Source organism: Prunus mume, linkage group LG8 (genome assembly GCF_029339155.1).
Source record: "Prunus mume cultivar Tortuosa linkage group LG8, ASM2933915v1, whole genome shotgun sequence".
In the NCBI taxonomy this organism is placed as follows: Eukaryota; Viridiplantae; Streptophyta; class Magnoliopsida; order Rosales; family Rosaceae; genus Prunus; species Prunus mume.
Window position 1 is genome coordinate 15321921 of NC_142705.1, and position 20290 is coordinate 15342210.

Consider the following 20290-nt stretch of genomic DNA (forward strand, 5'->3'; position numbering starts at 1 on the left):
TTTTCAATGCATTAATTGCAATTTATTCTCATTAATTTTAAGGAGATCAAATTTTTGAATCACATTTGAAGATTACATGACACGACATGTGATTTAAAATGTAGATTTATTTGAAGTTGATGTTTTTATCCATTTTGACATGTTATTGTACTTATCATTTGCTGCTGAACCTCATTGCATCATGTGGACACCATTCGTTCACATAAAATCATTCGTAATTTTCTGTTATTGTAACATAATTAAAGAAAGAGGGGCAATATATATTTCACACAAATTCTGTGTGCAATATATTTTCCAAAAATTCTTTATGCATGACGTTAATTCTATCTTTAATTAAATACTAGACTATCGATATTCATATGAATATTTTATTGAAGTTGGCAAAAATATATCGTTATGTCTATTATTGATGATAATGATATCGATATCGACATATTATCAATTACATATGGACAATTCTATCTTTATTGAAGATCAAATGCTTGATACATAGCCAGACTATAATAATCGACACGTTACCAATTACATGTCGAGAGTCTTACCTTTATTAAAGATCAAACGTTTATTATAGAGCCGGACTAATTATCGACACATTACATGTCGAGAGTCCTATCTTTATTAAAGATCTTGTCCTTTCTATAGTTCATATATATGGATGCTCATAATGGGGGGCAGAAAGTAATGGCGTAGTTAGGTCCACCGTTGCATGTAAATGTACCCTTGTTGTCATCAAAAGCATAGCTGTAAGCGTTGGGGCATGCTTTACTGAATATCTGAGAGTAATTTGTCGGTGGGCATGTCTCTGGAGTGTTTTGAGGCGGAGTGCAACAGTACTGTGGCTGATTGAATTTAACACATGCGCTCAAGCAGGCAACCACGCTCCCATCGGACCCTATCTTTTGCAGCTCACTCGGACAAACTGCGTTCACGTCCTCGCCGGGCAGGTAGCCGTCTTGCAGTCACCGGTACCGCCTTGTGGAGTCACAGACAAGGGCAAGTTGAAGCCATCAACAAGACTAACGTCGTAGAAATCTTGTCCTCCGCCTGCTGGAATATTGAATTCCGCTAAAGTTGCCGGCGGAATGGCACCGGCACCATTGCACGTGACCTGACCAGAGGCACAGTCTGCGGTGGCACAGACGAACTTTCCAGAGGCGTCCGTGGAGCATCCAGTTCGGCCCCAGAAGCGGCCGTTCCATGGCACCGGAGTGTCTAGGCTGAAGCTAGCTTGGGATGCTAACTCGAACCCTGTGGTTGATAATTGAGGTTTTTGATCGGAGGTTAGGGTTCCTGGCCAGACCGTGTAGGGGCAATTGTTTTTGAAAGACATTGTCGCTGCATGTGCACCTGCCATGCAAAGTAAACCACACTTAATTTGATGCAGTAATCACAAACCACACTTATTGTGACCAAATATTAAATTAAAATTAAAGAAAATAAGAAGCTTCGACTTTAAGAAAAGATCAATGAGTATTTCTATCGTTTGGCCAAAATGAAAAGCTTAAAGAAAATAAGAAGCTTGTTTACCTCCGAAGGAAAGGATGGTTAAGCTGAGGCTGAGGAATACTACTAGGGTCTTCATCATGGGAATATCTTTGTTTGCTTTGCTTCGAATTTGATGAGCTTGGGCTTTAGTTATATAGGCATGGTGCGGGCCTAACTTTTTGTCCTTTTGCAGGACCATGGCTGCTGCGATGACAAGTCACAAGACAACTAGTCTTATGAATTTTTTTTGGGGAATTTGAGTACGTAACTTATCAAGTTGCTTGGCCAAAAAAAAAAAAAAAAACTCATCGCATGTCATGTAATCTTCAAATGTGATATATGTCATGTCATATAATCTTAAAACTTAAAACTTCCAAATTTTCAATTAGTTAGAGCTTAAAAGAGTTGATAGAGACACCATGTTACTTTTAAAAATAATATATTAAAAGAATATATAATAAATATAATATATCTCTTTATAAAATTAAAAATTAAAAAAAATTTGGCCTCCTAGACAATGGACCAAGAATAGTCGCATTGACTGCTCTCGTCCAGGATCGACATTGATTTCAACTTAAGAGGTTCCGAATTTGCATACTTCTTTCTGTTAATAAAAAAAACAAACAAAATAAAATTACTTAATTTTTTTTTTGTATGTAGATACTTTTTTTCTTTTCAATTCTATGTATTTGTTTATTTCTTGCTTTCTGTCAAATCGTTTTTTTAATTATTTTAAAGATCAACATTCACATCCTTCGCCAATGTAGAAAGTGCCACTCTAGGAGAAGAAACTGCCACGAACAAACAGAGGTAGAATTTACAGCACAGGATATGCCACTAAAGTCTAAATGTGCAACTGTACTAAACTGTAGGGCAATTGAAATGTGTATTATTAATCCCCCCTAAATTGCCAAAACAAGCAGAGCTAGAATTTTCAACACTCAGGACACATCTTCTTTTCTATAGGCGGTGAAGAAATTTAATGTGTCTGCCTTGACCCGTGAAGAATAAGAAAAATTTAGTTGCAGCGGGGATAATATTATTTTTTTTATTCCCAATCAATAATATTATGTCATGTTGAAGTATTAACACGTGTGTCATAGCGTTATTGGTTGGAAATAGCAAAATAGTGCTATCTCCATTTTCTAAAAGTCTTTCTCTTGAAGAAGGGCCAAGAGGAGAGACTAGTGGTAAGACTAGCAAAATTACTACATAGTTTGTTTCCTTTTTCTTTAAATAAAATTGCTTTTCATTATTACTGGTAAATTATCATTCGTTTTCCATTCGCTGAGCAGAAATAATTGATTTTGTTGTGTAAACGGAAAGCTGGTGTCCATGTTTTAGTGCTTAGTGCGGCTCAGCGAAAATAATTCATTGTTGGCGCATGTTGTAATTAAGAGATTCATTATCTTCTTGTATTGTTGATTTATTCGAGTCTAATTATCAATGGTGTGTTAGTTGGATTGACCCAAGACTTTGGTGTGCTCCCAAGTGTTGTGCGAAAACATTCTAAGACCTTGTTGTTGATGGATTATATGAAGGCACATACACAAATCATTTTCTTTTTTGACTTCCAAATTGTTGTTTTTTCAAGAATCATTGCTACTGAAAATCGGAAACAGTACAAGAAAATCCATTGAAATTTTAATACTTCAAATAACAAACAAAGAATAACATAAATGGATAGGGTTTGAACATTCCTCCTTATAGACAAATTACAGTTTTATATATAGGCAAAAATAACTCATTAAAATTACAAAAATCAAACAAATTTTGTTTGTAAGGAGAAATAACTCCTTATATGTAAAGAGTCAAGTATTTTTTACTTTTAATTGAATGCAAACTGTTGACGCAGAAAAATGGTTAAATACTTTCCCGCGTAACTTAGTGATTAGGTCTCTTCGGTATCTGATGTCCTCGGTAGGGTGTGCGATCTGTAAGATAGCAAACACACGGTAATCCTAGGGCACCGGTGTGGTACCGGCCGAAGGCTCTCCGATGCTTAAGTAAGTACGGATTAAGTAAGTTTGAACTACAGATCAATAGGCAGTATGCCGTAAGTTCTGATTGATTACCTTCAAGCTGGGATAGATGTCCTCTTTTATAGGCCTTGGGAGGTGTGCAATTTGTTTAGAGTTTCGATGTGGGACTCTGGGCGTCAATTGTGAGACTGCCACGCGTCCAGAGGGGCGAGGTTGCCCTAATGTTGCGATCGGTAGGTTTGGTACCGAAGGTGAGTGCCGAAGGCACACGTAGCCCTGGTTTGGTCCACGTGTTTGGTATTCATTGGCTGTTCATTTTGGTATAAACACAAACTAAGAACTGTTCTTTTTGGTCAGTTTAGCATCTATCAATGTATCTTTTCCGAGTAGCATCCATTGAGCATGCATGATGAATGACGTGCACTTGTCTCCTAGTCGGCAATCAAGTCAAGCCGCCCAGGTCCAAGGCCAATTCGACAAGTAGTTATTTCATGACCACGTCACTGCTCACAAGTCTTGGTGATGCTTGCTCACACAGTATCAACCCCTTTCCTCATGTTGGCTGCCATTTTTTCGTCCTTTCTCTTAGAGCACTTCCACAGTTAGCCCCTTGCCATGACAAGGAGCCCTAGCAGCTACTATTCACGTGAATAGTGGCTGCCCTACCCTCCTTTAGCAAAGTGTGTTTCCAGCAGTTTAGGCTTGCCATGGCAAATACTATTCATTTTTTTTGTTTTTTTCACAACTTTGTTTACTTAAACAATTAATTTGAATAATATTTTCGGATAAGATTTTTGGGTTCCTACATATGAAAAATCATTTTCTCAAGATTTTTAGCGGAGGTGCAATATTGACTAAGTATGAAAAATGGTTTTTCGAAATAATCATTTTCTCAAGAAAATTTTTGGCGGCTTTTATTCCTTACACATCAAATAAGAAAACTTGATTTTATAGGATTTTAATATGAAGTATATATTGACTTAATGAGCCATCATTTTTAGCCTAAATCATATTTTGCACTAAAACCGATTTTTCATATTTTGATTTGGTGGGAATTTGATTTTCTGTATTTTTATTTGAATCCAAATGGAAGTCTTATTTACATTGTAAACTTAAGTAAATTAAGTAATATAAAAATAAATAAAAAGTAAAGACATTTCTTAAGTAATCCAGACTGCTGGCCCCCACCTCTTGCCCGGGCTCCGCCTGCACTGCTGAAAATGCTCTTACGGCCTGCAACTAATGGTCAATTTCGCAGAAGAAAAAAAAAAGTCGCTAAAATGTGGTGGAAAAAGCAACTAATCCGATAAAAACTTTATATCTTCATGGACGCTCTCAGAAATCTAACTATACTGTTCTTGTAAATATGAAATACTATAATATTTAGAATCAAAACCCAACTGCCTTTCCTTGTTGAAATCTTTTAAAAAAGGGATCATGATGGGTTTTCAAAATTATTAACCTATCCAAACATGAAAAACATGGCGGGGAATTTTCCGGGAAGGTGAGTTGTTGTGGGTTATCTTTTTAGGTGTGATTCCATTTAATTTATAGACCGATGGGAAGTTTCTATTGCCTCAAAAAATCTTAGAAAGAGAGGGAGAGAGAGAGAAAGAGAGATGATAATGGCGTCGTCGTCGTCAGCGTCGTCTGTAGCGACTGTGGCTGTTGACAAGGCGACGAGCGATCTAGCAATTGTGTACCAAATTCCAAGCACTCTTCAGATCTAGATCCACAACGTACTCCCTAATTGTCTCTGAAATTGCCTTTACTTGTATTATCTCTTGCTAATAATTTGCTTTCTATTAGTAAAATATCAAATTAGTCCCCAATCAAATTTTCTTGTAACTTTTTAACCAACCTATTGCTTCTTTCATAATATCCTCACCAAAGGGACTATTGGTTGTGGTATCAACGTGGGGCTGCATTACATGAATTTGGTTGCAAATAATATGCACCAACTGATCCATTAACAGACCTCAATTTGTTCCACTTGAATGATATCGTCATATCACAGAGCTCAAACCCCTAAACTAGACTAAGCACAAAATCACCAAGCTTAGACCCAAAACATGACTGAGCACAAAATCACCAAGCTCAAAACCATCAAATAGACTGAGCACAAAAACATGGAGCTCAAAGATAGTTTCATACAACTTTTGAGTTCAAAATATCTTCACAAAACAGACAACATAAGTGTATTCTTGCAAAAACAGAGTGGGATTTGATCCCACATTACTTGCAGCAGGTTGAGTCCCTCCATTTCTTGCCAAACGTCCTCTAATTGCCTACAATTCAGAGAAACCAAGAAAATCTGAATTAGTGAAGCAAGGAATTCAAAGTAATCAACCAAATCATAATAAAGAAAGCAGCCTTTGCCTATAGCTTAGCCTTTCTTAAGAGATTGCTGGGTTGAGCTGTTTGCAACTTCCCTTCCTCTTCCCATTGAACTTCTTGCTCTTGCACTTCATCTTCCTCTTCCCATTGAACTGCTTTCTTCCACAGTCAGTTGAATTATGTCCTATTCCTCTCCACAACTCTGAGCAATGTATTATAATATACCATATCTAAGTTTATTTGCACCCTTTGGGATCTCATCAACCTCTCTAATCCTTGCCTTATTAGGCCTTCTACTTTGCTTACGATACAATGAAGGTTTATAATGGACCTATGATCTATTTTAACCCGTAACTCTTGGGTTGACATTGGTGAAATGTAATTGATATATGCTCTATCATATGAGGAGTGGGCAGCAACAGATCGGCTCTTTAATTCTGTTTCCTTCTAGCATCAATCCCATTCTAGCTCACACTAAAATTAAATGCCATGTTTATAAATATGAAAAAGTAAAGGGAGATGGGAGATGGGAGATGTTAATTGCACTCCAACACAAACCATTGCTTTTTCATTGCATTGTCATCTTACAGGAAACGCCTAACACCAAATCCTTCAAAAATGAATAAGAAATGAAGTCCATCATTGACAAGTATAAAATGAGCATTACCAGCAATGAGAGATATTGCAAATGCCTTTTCGAACAACTTGTTGAAATCTTTCTTGCTAATGAAGTATTTAGGGGTCAATAAAAGCATCTTCACCTTTGAAAATTTCGCCGAATATGAACTTCAGCCACTTGTAAAACCAGTACTCAGAGCAAAGTTTTAGAAGATTTTTTCTTTTTCATTGTGAAAATTGTCTGATAGATGTTTTCAAATCACTGTTAATACTGAACTTCCCTTTGATCTCCACAACAAAAGTTGACTTCTTCACTTCACAGGCTTGTTAATGGTGATATTGCTTGAATATATCTGCCAATGAACCCCATCCATTCTTACTGTACTTCCCAATAGATTCAGCATCATATGAAGAACAAAGAGAAAGCCTATTGTTGTGTGAAAACCTATGATTGGAGTACTTTCGATCCTGGAATTCTAGGCGTTGCTTCGGGGTGCTTAGCGACCTCGTCTTCGCCTTGGCAGATGCTGTCACGGCCTTGTAAGTTGGAAGAACTGCAGAAGATGCCATCAATCTGTCATGCTGATGTTGAGCAGAATTGTTCTCTTCTGCATTGCAAAATGATCTCCTTGGTAATAATTGAAATTGTGGACTCAATCCTTCCCTTGAATCTTCATTTCTCAAATGTCTCAGTTGAACTTGTGATCCTCCAAACTTTCCATCAGTACAACCACTTAGATTTGAATGAACGGTTAGCGTTTCAGTTGCATTGTCGATCATTGAATCGTCTAGCATTTGAACATTTCTGCTTTCCTGAAAAAGACAATAATTATGTGGCACAAGGTAGATAGATGTTAGAAGAGGAAATGGTAGACAATAAAAAGAAAAAGAATTGCTTGAACTTTGACAGCATTTTGGATTTGTCATAAGTTTTCCTGTCTTTTTATTTGAATTCATCTGAAACAAAAAATTCAGATGATTTCAGATTAAAGTACCCGCATAGAAAATGAGTATTTCTTCATCCGCTCTCTTTTGATCATGGCCTCTTGCTTTCTTAGCCGAATGGCTTCCATGTCTTCCTTTGAAATTATACTGCAATCCCACCCTCTCTGGCTGCTGCATTCAAGCTGCCCATAACAAAGATCTTCAGTAAATCAAATGAGGACTCAGGAATTATGTGGCTTTTATGAAATCAAAGTTTATTAGGATCCATTCAGAAGTACAATTAAGAATGGAGAACTCTCCCATTGAAAAGAAAAAAAGAAACAGAATGAGGATCTATCAGGCAATGAATGCAGGTTTTACCACCAAAACTGTTCTTCACAGAAATGGTTCCAACTTTAATAAACAATGACATTAAACTAACATTTTCTCCCCTATTATATATACCAATGAAAATTAGCAATTCTATGTCCATATGAATCATCTCACTTACTGTCGCTTCTTTTTCTTCTAACTCCCTTTGTGGGCTGCTGAGCTGTTTCTTTTCGCCTTCATTGCATCCCTCTTCTGCAGCTGGAACGCTCCTTTTCCAAATCTCTGCCTGACCTCTTCTGTTGGATGGGGAACGCTTCAAAGTGGTAGCTGCCTGGCGTCTCACAGCTCTGCCACGAACTATGGCTTGAAGTCTCACCAGTCCCTTCAAGGCTCGCAATGCTTTCCTTGCCTGTTTCACTTAAAAGTTTTAGACCATGCTACAGAGGAGTGGTGATTTCCTCATTGCCGATAAATGTCAAATTCAGCTTTCACATTTCAAGAACATAAATCAATTTGACTGAGTTATATTTTGGAAGTTCAAACCAAGGGCCCAACTTTTGTGATCTAAGACTCATAGAGCTTCCGGCTATCTTGTCAGAACTTAGAAAGGTGAACCCCAAAAACAAAACAAAGAATCAATTAAATGCGACTGCTTATCCCATTCAGCTAAGTGCTTATGAATTCAGCCAATAAAATTGGATGCAAAGTCAGAAAAATATCAAATGAGTTTTTCACAATGAAAATTTAGAGAACCATCTTTAAGCTATATATAAGGTCAGCTTGATTTAAGTAATGGTGTATATACAGCTGCATTAGAAGTGGCGGCCATTCGAAATACTTAAATTCAGTGCCAATGACTTGAGAAATTTACATTCAAATCAGGAAAGAATTCGGAAAAGCTCTGTTACCATCCTATGTTTAGGAGATGCAGATGATCAAATTGAAGGTTAAAAAATATATCTATTTGGTCTTGCTTTAAATTACACTAAATATATATGCACACGTATTTATATGTATTTTTCTCACTTACAAATGGTTAATATATATTCAACTCTTTGAGCTGCCTGACTATGAACAGAGTATTTATGTAAGAGAAAGTTTCCAAGAAGCTCACAAGATGCGCCCGATAAGCGCTTTGAATTTTAATGGCAGCCAAGTTCTTGTCAAACTTTGTGAAATAGCGGTAAGGTTGTGAAGTAAGGCGCACAACCTCAGCTGCAGCATGGGCAGCAGCCACTGCTGCCTCAGCTGCAGCTGCTGTCGCCATTGCAACATTGAAAGCATGTTTTTTCTGCTCTTCCATAGCTTCACGTAGCGTCCTCTCTGGTGCTGTCAGTGCAGCCTGTGCAGGTTGATGAAGTACTTCAAGTCTTCGAAAAATCCATCTCCAGTTGTTTGATTTCTGGAGATTAACAGGACTAATTAACATTACCCAAAAGAGGGCCATAGATAAGCGGTTAAGCATGTTAAGGCAATGAAGGAAGAGTTTAAATTCACCAACCTTTTGTGTCCTTGTCTTTGCTTCAGAAGTAAAGAACCTCTTGACCCAACCAAACCAGCCCTTTTTCTTCGCCATTGATCTACTATTAAGACCATGTTAATCCAATATGTCAAACATCATCCTATATTCTTCAGGCATTTCCTGCAATTTAGGAAAAGATATATATATTTATATGCCAAAAATACATAACAACATGAACAAATACTATCTCATGAATCATGATATATACTTGAAAGCTTATAGACTCATAGTTTTCCTCAGTTGGTGATACCAAAAACACTCAAAACCTCTTAAAAGTATAAAACTATTACCATTACTTATGATACTCCAAATGGGATTTTCTTGGTTTTGATATATCAGTAGGTGTTCCATGGTTTTGGCTTTCAAACATAAAAATCAATAGCATACAGGGGGAGAGGGGCACAGAGAGAGAGAGAGAGAATATGAAAACAAGCACTATTAATAGAAACTTTGCACACCTATGACTCTTTTCTAATGGTGGCTTAGCTTCACTAGGGCCCTCTCTTTCTCTCTCTCTCTCTCACCTGTCAATTCCACAACAACTTCTATTGACGAGTCTAAATGTCGTTATTCTTGAAATTACTGATGCGACGTCTATAACATAGCATTAATTATAATGATTTATGAAAGTCTAACATGTGCAAGGCCAAAAATCTATGGAAAATAATGATTATAGTTAAATGGCTATAATAATTGGGTAACACTAATACTGCTCTCCACATTCCATCTCTTGCATGCATTTCTAAAGAAATATTTTGTACTTTCGTGCGCACTCACAAGTGCAATGGAAGCTCAAAAATAGGGCAAGTCTTAGAATTAATCTTTTGTCAAGCTTGAGTGGCAGTTATGTCAAAAGCATGCATGGCACGATAAGTCCTTTTGTTTAGAAGATAACTCGTTACCTCATCCTTCCTCACCATTTGAGGTAACTTTGACGACTTGGCCTCCAATGCTTAGGTTAAACAAACAAAAACAAGAATTAGGGTTCTTAGACTCAACAAATTTGATGGTAGAGACATGATGCTCTGCTTACTCGTGTGAACGATGTTGTATGCTCCTAATCAATGCGTGATTAAGGTTGTGTTGGTTTCCCACGCATCGACTTAAGGGGTAAACTTATTGTCTTCACGTGTACCATTTTTCATATCAATTTCGAGCCTCCAAAAAGAGCTTCGTAATCTCAATTAATAAGAAAGGACATACAAATTAGATTAAGCACTTGACAACAAGTGATTAGAGAACTTCAAGGATTAAAGTTTCTTGGTCTGAGAATGGATTAAGTATTTGACAACAATGAAATGCAAATGGGACCTCTATTCTATAATTAAAAAGATTGGTCCCCTTACTTTTAATTCTTGAGGCACCACCACATGTTGTGACTATGTGAACGAGTTTTGACTTGTCAAATTAGAACTTTCGCCTTCATCCCTAATCCTCCCAAAGTGAGACCAAAGTAGCTTTTGAGCTGTTCAACGTCCATGATTCAAGACTTTATCAAATGCAGAATTTTGTGCAACTTTTGCTTTGCTTAGATTGGACTTTATCAATGAGTTGTCCTAAATAAAATAGAATGGCCCTTTTTCTGAGATGAATTTGAATAAAGTTTTGCTTTCCTCGAAAACTGATAATTCAATTTTAAGTAACGTAATTTATCAGATTATTAGTTCCCTCAACTGATTGATAAAAAATTGTACCAATAAAATCCACCAAAGTTCTCATAATTGTTATTTTCATTTATCTAGTTTGCCATATGTTTATTGTTTGTTTTCATTTTGAGTCTACTCTAGATCTTATCTATTCACGGCAATACCAATGGTCTTAAGTTCAAATACACAGGACACCTTGATAATGTGTGTGTGAGAAACCTCATCCCCCTCCCTCTTATAATTTAAACTCTCACTTGTAATAAAAAAAAAAAAATTAATAGTAATATTATACATTTTATTCTTGTATAACTAGATGCATTGTTGATTTAGTTAGAAGACAACTAGCCCATATTAAAATCCAACTGCTATTAAAGATAGATATATTTGTTTATGTTTTCTATAAAGAACATGAAAATATCTGAAACCATGGGTCAACTAATCATCAGTTTTAGGATAAAGAAGTTGACCATGTAAGAAAGCATGACATTATTGAATTGAGAATGCATCTCTGAATCAGTTATCTAAAGAGGAAAAGAAACATGTCATAATAGCATAACATCACTGTCATTATAGTTCCATGCACAGCCTGCATTTGCCAACAACATTGATGCATGCATTGCTTCATTTCCTCAATATTTAAAATTTTATGTGACACCTAACATTAACATCAACCATGCATTGGGAACGGCGGAGGATTGATTTATGTTCCAAGGGCCAAGTAAAAAAAAAAAAACCTTTTATTTCTCTTTTATTTTATATTAATGATTTTTATTAGGTTAATTAGTTTGAAAATGTTTGTACATGTGAACCAATTATTGTGTGGTGGTATGACCCTCTTGCATGCTTTGGTGGTCCACTAATTCTTTGCTTTAATACAAAGCTGTCTTGAAGATGATAATACAGCCACTCTTTTTTTCTTTTTGATGAAAATAATACAACTTGTTTAGACTGCAAAAGACGGAAAAAAGGAAAAAAGATGAATGGGGTTTATTATTATTATTTTTTCACTTATTTAATGTTCTTTAATTGTATTGTTTGAAAGTTTACATACTCTTGTCTCTGTTGATGAATGGGCTCAAGACAACTTCACTATGTACACTACCATCCTCCATTCTTATCCAAGATTTAATAGAGAGAGGCTGCTGGGTGATTTCCACAATTCTAGCTCCTCTATCCCAGTTTCCATAGCCACCATAACCAGTATGCCTTGCAAAGCATAGCCACAGTTTTTCATAAGGGCAGCACCAGTCCAATCCATGGTTGTGTCCTACAAATACCGCCTGCCACAACACCAAGGAAAAAAAATGAGAATCCCAGTAAGCAAATCCATAGCTTCATATGAAGCTTCATAAACTTATTACAGCTTCAGAAAACCCAATAACTTATTGACATTTTTTTAATCATTTAAGTAGAGTGTTAATTTAAATATCAAGTTAAAATCATCTGACTGTCCTGTAGTTTCACCATTCTATAAGTTTTGTGTGGCTGGTGACGGATTGAGATAGGGTACTTCAAGGTGGGAGAAGAAGAAAAACCACTAAGATTAGCATATAAACCAAATCCAGCCGCGAGATAAAACAAGATGTAGAAAGAATCAAAACTTGAGACCAAAAGTAATCAAACAGTTTGGAGATGACAGAGTCGACAACTCTTCAGTTGATGAGAAAAAAAATAGAGTAAAGAAGGGCGCAAGATTATAACATTTCACAGGAATTCTAGTCCAAGCATGTAAGAAGATTGCAAGTTTCATTATTTCCCCATGGACTGTTGTCAATTACATGGATCAAGAATGAGAAATTTTGTCAAGAATTTAGAATAGATTAGAACATTAACTTTAAGAAGTATCAATATCTGGTTTTTTAATTTCTATTGGCACAAACAAATGGTACAATGATGATTGCATTGACAGATTTTATACAAGAAAGCAGAAGGCAATTATCATTTACCTATCATACAGTGTGAGAGACAAATCAACAAAGTCTCAAGAACAAACGAATATCAATTTTTGACAGCATGCAAAAAGCAATATTTAAAGTACACAATAGTGTTTTAACAAACACCATGGCCAAAAAGTAGCAAAAGGTTTGACCAACTGCCTATGTCCACAGTCCACTGGCCACACAGCTGGATTATCTGAATCCTAATTCACTAAATAATGGGTTTTACAAGTTAAGCCAGAGATGCTTACAATCTGAAACTAAATTTAGTTTTGTTCACGCTGGATCAACAAAAAACTTCAACAAAACACAACTCAGATCTGGGTTTTATTAACTCTAGGATTAACAAGAACCTTAACTAACTAGAGCTTGAAACAGAAAACCAAAAACCTAAACATCAACACCCAAAGGCACAGGTGGCTAGCCACTGGTTTTCACAACCAGGGCACACTCAGTCAGCGTAACTTGGATATCCCTATCAAGTTTCGCAATATCTAATGTGAGTGATTTAGGTATTTTCTTTGTGCCTAACAATGCACAAATGGGGCATGGAATTACCTCGAATAGCTGAGAGAAGGTTCCGTTTTTTTTGGTCTTTTCTTTTCCAACTATGCCTCCATTTGAGTCCAAAGTGACCCTGGAGTAGAAGATAAAACCTAAAAAACAAAATTAGTAAATCCTATACACAGCCTAACGCCTCCTAGAGTTGATGATTGCATCCTTTGGCTGAAGCAAGTCTGCACATGAGTTGATCTTTACATCTCTTGGTTTCTTGAGGTCTTCAAGTCTTCAATTGTTCTAGCTAAGTTCAAGTTCAAGGAATTTGCAATTCCAGGTTCATAGACTAACAATGAAAACACTTCATGATTGGTTACATCCACAAAAATTCACCATTGTTGAAGATTTTCATGAAAGCTTTTCCAAATTTCCAAAGCAGTATTCTAACTCAGAGCAGGTGTAGTAGGATGTTAAAGTTGGTCAGAGGGTGTGTGTGCCTGTGCTTTATACACATGTTTGTTTATCATTACCGGAACACTGTACCCTTTTTAAATTTTACTGGATGTGTCCTATTCAGGAGCATGTATATAGGGTAATCATGCTCATCTTTGACCACACCCATGCAGGGTAAATTTTTATGGGAGGGAAAAACATTTGACCTCACCTTGGCAGAAACCCTTTCAATCAAAAGTTTCATGATACCCATTTCAGCTTCTTGGGTTGCTACCTTCTCTTTGTTAATCGAACCCACACAAGGCTTGTGTATGCCGAACAATGGAGCAACTTTCTTATAAGCACAACTTGGTATATGCCAAAAGATTATCTCCGGAACCCTGTCAAATAAGGCTTTCTTTGATTGACAAGAAATACAAGAGTAAGAATAAAAAGAAGATTCATTACTTTAAATCAATTTTGTCTTATTTTGAGAATGAAAGTAAATCTCGGAAATTCATGTAAATATCTTTCAGCACACACACACACAAGATAATAAAGTCCAAATTTTCTGGAAGTGCCCGCCAGAAAATCAGATACCAAGCTAACACTAGTTAATAAGGTGACAGAAAGACAATATCAGGTCATTCTTCCATAATTTTGTACCTTGAATCAGGGTTAATCTCTAAAGCTTTCTTCCGGAACCATTCTGCTTGGGCACTGGATATAACTTCTGGGTAGGAACCACCACCAGAGTCTAGGAAGTACAAAAATGCCACAGGTGACTTGGGATTTTCTGATGAAAAAATTTGGAGGACATAGTTGGATACACTAGGCCAAAGTTCTTTAGGGCCAAATTGAGAATATGACAGCGCATTAAGCTCAATTTCATTTTTCATTAGCTCCAGACGTTGTGTGCCTTTGAAGCTACAGTCTTCTTCCCCTACAAATCAGATGGCCTTGTCAGAGACCAACTAGCATCCAAATCAGATGGCCTTGCCAATTATTCTCCTAAAAACTATCAAGTACCTAAATCATTTGGAAGAAGAGAATCATACGTTATCACAGCATTGACAAATATTTTACATTGATCCAACTCAATGTTTCAAAACCGAAAAAAAACAATATATATATATATATATATATATGATTATGATTGAGGGCAATTCAATTCAATAGGATTGAATTAACTGAACAGAATTTGATACTCCTAAAGTAACAGATCAGAACCTGTCAAGAGTCTCCTGCTTTTCAATTCATCAAACACAGATTTGAATGCCTACATTCAAATTTTAGAGCATTAAACTTGCAGTGTAGAACAAAAATAAGGATGCAATCATAATCAATGGTAATGCTCGTTGACGAAAGAATTTATTTGCATGATTTTTTATATTTTTTATATTATTATGTTTACATTCCACATATTATAGTAGGCCAGCATGAAAGAGGTTATCAATGCTAAAAGTCAAGCAACTCATGACTAGTCATAAGTACTAAGCAAAAGGAAAAACAAAGTTTATTAAAATCATGGACACCAAATAGATCAAACTTCCAATTCACCTGAGCATGATGAATTGGCTACAGGGCAATGAATTTTAGGAATTCCAGGGGCTGAAAACCACTCTATTGGCCACTCAAATGCTGCATCATCATGGTTTCCGAACACACTGGCCCAAGGAATACCCTTGGCTCTTGTTGGAGAAACTGCCTGATCCCAGTACAAGCTTGCATTTCTAATTGCTATATTGTTGGCTGTGATCACATCTCCAAGATAGATAACAAAATCTGTCATATACTTTCAACTCATCAGAATTTATAACAATACAACAGATAAAAGTTTTGGGTACTGGAATGCTAATACCTAGTAAAAATAAAAAATTGGTAGTTCAATACTTTTGTTTCCATCTTCCCTTGAAACAGGCAAGCATACAGGCTAGACTAAATAAGAATTTCGATTCTTATTAGCTTCAAAACAACCAGAAATGTGAAAAATGAACATATATTTGTGTATAGATATCATTTTAAACTTTTCCCCCTTTCTATGTGTAAAGGAAGCCTAAAATTAGGAAAAAAAAACAAAGACACCAAGCTCTTATATTCATCGCAACAATTGATGACAGTTGTGGTCATAACATTGTATATAACATCAAATTCAACTCTATAAAGATATCTAAGACCAACAGTAACAGCCAGCCCTTTGCAAATTGACTAACCTCAACTTAACCTAATGATTTTTTTATTAAATGGTATGGAGGAAGCCCAAAAATCTTAATAACAAAATGCATTAATTTAATATGGTAGCTAGTGAGAGAAGTCAAATATCAGTCTTTTGGGTTTCTTCCAAAGCTATCAAACGTGGTTACTAAACCTTTCAATGGTTGAAACTTCTGCGGAAGCAACTAAATGTGGTCAAAGTTCAGGTTCTATTTTAATTATAAAAAAGGGAACAATCTTTGATAAACTCACCTGGGTTTTCATCATCGAGTACAGAGGACATGACCCTGGTAGAGTTCACGTCCTGGAGTGGGCCCCAATCTGTGGACTCCGCCTCTCCAAAATGCAGGTCAGCAAACAGAGCGATCTTGAACGGTGCACCCGGCCGTAGCTGATGGTAACCTTCCGGCTTGGTTGGTAGAGCGACGGTGGAGATGAGCAGAGAGTATAGATACGGAGATATCAAGAGCAACAAGAGCCTGCCCATCATCACCAGGCAGAGGAGGGACAGTCCACAGTTGCGTTGGTGTTAACGACAGCATTGCTTATACCGAAGGCTGTGGCCTTTTGGTGGGAAAGAGGAAGAAATGTCGGAATATTCCCCGACTTTGTGCTTGCAGATGTGGACAATTCTTTGTTTTTCCCTTTCTTTTAAGCAAATAAAATATTAATACAAAATTAAAAAAAATTATCACCAAATTACTCGACATCCATGAAATGAAACTATCAATTTTCGTTTCGTTGTTAAGGTTTCTTTCTATTTGTCAAAGATTGTCTTCTAGATTAACACCCGTAGTTCAAGCTCATCCCCGTAGCGTGAAGTTCTGTCGAAATGTATGTTAAATTTCTTATGTGTCATGCTACGCGTATTAAATAAGAATGTTGTTATTTACACGCCCTTTTTATTTTTCACTTATATTATATATAAATTTATAAATAAACCCAATTCTAGACATGTATTTATAAAAAACCTCAAGCACTATTTAAATATAGAAACACACCCAAAATCAACTCCAAAGTTAACTTTTTGCGTGTGTTTATAAATGGGTTTTGAGTGTGTGTAATGATGGGTTTTTGGTGTGTTTATATGTTTAAATAGTGTTTGAGTTTTTTTATAATTTCAACCCCTATTTTGGGTGTTTTAGTGAAACTCCCTATATAATATTACCACCATCCACCGTATAAATTTTTTAAAAATACAATTTTATCTTTTCACTATTATTATTCCCAAAATAGCCTTTTAAAATATAAACATTTTGACACATCTCTTTTCACTTAATCCTAAGCATAATAGTGTTAGATTTTAATTTCATTAAAAAAATAATAAAAACCAATAATTAATGAAAAAATAAAAAGAAAATCAAAACACCCACAACCCACCAAAACTCTCACCCAACCAATCCCGTCAACCACCCCACCCTCTGGCGGCGACCCCCTCTCCTTCCCACGACCGACAAAGCAATAGATTCAAAGAATATCAAATCGTCTTGGCAAAATAGATGCAATTGGATGTCTCCTAGACAATTTAATCGCCTCAAAGCCACTTAACCTATATTAGAATCCTAAGAAACTTCTACACCAGCCAGTGCTTATGAATCAGTCCAAATGTTTTTTAATTGAGACAGTTTTCTTGATGAGGTGGTATAAATCCTAAGGTATTTCAAGGGCAAGGCCATGCGCCTTGAGTATACGCAATATCTTGCTTCCGATAATACTCTTCACTTAAGCAATCCCATGAGAATCACGTAGAATAACACCAATTTGAGAGGGTGTTAGACCCTTCTTGGCAAACTTGCATATATTCTCCTCAACATCTTGAGTAGAGATCTTCAGTAGCTCGGGGGGGTCCTCTTGTATGGAAGAGCTCAATACTATTACCTCTGTTGTGCATATGCCCCATGCAGGAACGAACCCAAGATTTTAGAATGGCGTGAGCTAAATTTACTTTACGTACAAACCTATTGAAAACTCAATGGTACGAGTAAATTTCATTTATAACAAAAAAATGCACGGTGGGACATAATGAGCCTTACCCCTCAAGCAAGAACACCAAAATCGAAAAAACTAATTGATAAACCTTAATTGTAAATCCCTAATTAATACTTCATAAACCCTAAATAATCCCAAAAATTTCATAAGAAAAGAAGATGAAGAATGGAAGATTACCTTAGATTGCTTTAATTAAGTCCGAGGACATGCATAATTTTCCTTTTTGTCGAAGAGCAAGAGTTAGCCACTAGTGGATGCAATAGAGTGAATTCTTTTTCTGCAAGAGTTAGCCACTAGCGGATTCAATAGAGTGAATTCTTTTTCTTTCCTTTTTTTTTTTTTTGGTAAAGGAGAGAGGGAATGTTTATGCCTAGTGGGAGTCTAATGTTTTTCCACGTGGGGTGTGGGGTTTAGTTCTTTTTATTTATTTGTTGCTTAGCCTAGTTCTAGTGGGATTAACTAATAATATTTTATTTGGATGGTCAGCCTAGTCCTAATGGGAATAGTTAATAATACTTATTTGGATGACCTAGGCTAGAGTATTAATTTAGCTTAAAAAAAAAACAAGTTACCTGGGCTTTAGCCCAGATTAAGCGTGCTAATGGGTACGTCCACTGGCCCCATGGCGACTGGTCATCTTTGTGTCGTTTCTAGTCACCCTAGTTTTTGCCTCTCTGTTACCCACGAAGAAGTTGTTGGGTCTTTTGAATTTCTTCCATTATTAGTTTTTATTATTTTTTTAAAATTTATGTCCTCATAAGTTATTTTATAAAAGGATAAATTTGTCTTTAAAATTTTGAAGATAAGGTGAGTGGAGAAATATAATAGTAGGTGGGTGAAAATAGCAGCACTCTTTAATGCTAGCAACCTTCTCCCTTCTTCTCTTGACATGTGTGACTTTCTTTACACACAAGCTAAATTTTGTTTTCCAAATTTACCCTTATTAAATATATTGACTTTTTTTTTTACAAGGGTAGTCTTTTTCAAACTTTCTTACCACCTTGTTAAAAAAATCCAATTTTAAATTTAGAGTAAGAAAAAAAAATGTCACCTTTTCTTACAACTTTCTTACCACCTTTTTACTCTAAACGTTAGGTTTTTTCTTTTTTCTTTTTTTGAAAAAAATGTCCCTTTTTTTTCTGGAGAAAATAGACGTTGCTAATAAACTAGTTTAATTTTTTTTATATAACAACTAGTTTTTTGATTAAGTATTGTGAAAATTACTGTGAATCTGTTGTTGCTAATAAAAGATTCTATCACTTTCTATTTTAAAAATGTATTTTTATTTTTCAATGGATATTGGCATTATTGATATTTATCTCTTACTGTTGTGGTTTTTGTTTTTGGGCTTATCTTAACATTTGAATATCTAAAAATAATAGCTACAACATATCTTTTTGTTATCATGGAAGTGACATCATTTTTGTTGTGGAAAAAAAAAAAATTTCTCTTTGAAAAAATAAATAATAAAAACGGCATTTTTTTCTTTTTTTTTAAAAAAAAAGTTTGTAAACAAAGGTGCAAAAAAAAAAATTATATATATTTAATAAGGATAAGACTTGGAAAACAAAAATTAGCTTGTGGGATGCATTAATAACATTGTTTTAAGTGTAAGAAAAGTGACACATGTCGTGAAAAAAAATAGAGAAGGTTAAACAGGAGGTTGCTAGCATTTTCCTTTATTTAATACACATGGAATGTCACATGAGAAATCTAACAAACATTTGGACAGAACTTCACAATATGGATGAACTTGAACTACAGGTGTTAATCTAGAAGACAATCTTTGACATTAATGACATTTTTTTTAATAAGGTGGTAACAAAGTTGTAAAAAAATCATCAATAAATTTAATAAGGATAAGACTTGGAAGAAAAAAAAAATTATTAGATTGTGGGATGCATTAATGAGATTGTGTTAAGTGTAAGGAAAGTGACACATGTCGTGAAGAAAAGGAAGAAGGTCCATATGAGAAGGAAGTGCACTTATATATTTTTTAAATTGAAAAATCAATAAAATGATTTACACAAAGATAGGTAGCTCACATGTTGTCACAGTAGATGGTGGACAACATAGGAGAAGAGATACCAAGCTCATGAAGAAGAGTGGACACCCAAGAAAGTTCAATAGCAGTAGTGGAGGTTCTATCATAACGATTGCTCGCCCAATTTGCATTAGAGAATGCATGAAGATGTAATAGTTGATGACACCGAATATATAGACTATAGTGCAAAGTATTTTTGAGATAGCACTGCAGGCGTTTGATAGCATACCTCAATGCAATTGGGATGGGCAAGGCATGAACTTCTATAGTTTATTTGAGAATGAGATATCTGGTCATGTACGATATAGGTATTATAAGGCACCAATGAC

General features: G+C 35.7%; 3 protein-coding genes across 4 annotated transcripts; all 3 read right to left on the minus strand.

The window, feature by feature from the left end:
- Positions 1-449: 449 nt before the first annotated feature.
- LOC103339268 (glucan endo-1,3-beta-glucosidase-like) lies at positions 450-1639 on the minus strand. Its single transcript, XM_008242541.3, is given in 3 exon segments — positions 450-932; positions 935-1347; positions 1528-1639. Coding segments are annotated over 3 exon segments (744 nt in total). The 5' UTR covers positions 1586-1639; the 3' UTR covers positions 450-659.
- A 4961-nt stretch (positions 1640-6600) lies between these two features.
- IQD12 (IQ-domain 12) lies at positions 6601-9639 on the minus strand. Its single transcript, XM_008242536.3, has 6 exons — positions 9492-9639; positions 9181-9321; positions 8794-9081; positions 7858-8088; positions 7418-7549; positions 6601-7235 (listed from the first exon to the last, which is right to left on the minus strand). The coding sequence occupies exons 2-6, from the start codon at positions 9253-9255 to the stop codon at positions 6750-6752; spliced, it is 1212 nt and encodes a 403-aa protein (XP_008240758.2). The 5' UTR covers positions 9256-9321; positions 9492-9639; the 3' UTR covers positions 6601-6749.
- A 2172-nt stretch (positions 9640-11811) lies between these two features.
- Positions 11812-16547, minus strand: PAP16 (purple acid phosphatase 16). 2 transcript variants are annotated; one of them, XM_008242535.2, is made up of 5 exons: positions 16181-16547; positions 15275-15499; positions 14381-14657; positions 13947-14115; positions 11812-12127 (listed from the first exon to the last, which is right to left on the minus strand). In XM_008242535.2, exons 1-5 carry the CDS (start codon positions 16416-16418, stop codon positions 11891-11893), a joined length of 1146 nt encoding a protein of 381 aa, XP_008240757.2. In that variant the 5' UTR covers positions 16419-16547; the 3' UTR covers positions 11812-11890. The 2 variants fall into 2 exon arrangements, with proteins under 2 accessions (XP_008240757.2, XP_088899710.1); XM_089043584.1 differs by lacking the exon at positions 13947-14115 and having other exon boundaries at positions 11973-12127.
- Between the last annotated feature and the right edge of the window lie 3743 nt (positions 16548-20290).

Coding starts and splice junctions, on each gene's coding strand:
- IQD12 (XM_008242536.3), bottom strand. CDS start 9,255: ATGGCGAAGAAAAAGGGCTGGTTTGGTTGGGTCAAGAGGTTCTTTACT. Junction 9,082..9,180: donor CAAAGACAAGGACACAAAAG/GTTGGTGAATTT, acceptor GTTAATCTCCAG/AAATCAAACAACTGGAGATG. Junction 7,236..7,417: donor AATACTCATTTTCTATGCGG/GTACTTTAATCT, acceptor TGTCTTTTTCAG/GAAAGCAGAAATGTTCAAAT.
- PAP16 (XM_008242535.2), bottom strand. CDS start 16,418: ATGATGGGCAGGCTCTTGTTGCTCTTGATATCTCCGTATCTATACTCT. Junction 14,116..14,380: donor GAGATTAACCCTGATTCAAG/GTACAAAATTAT, acceptor CTTATTTGACAG/GGTTCCGGAGATAATCTTTT. Junction 12,128..13,946: donor TTGAAAGGGTTTCTGCCAAG/GTGAGGTCAAAT, acceptor GTGTTGTGGCAG/GCGGTATTTGTAGGACACAA.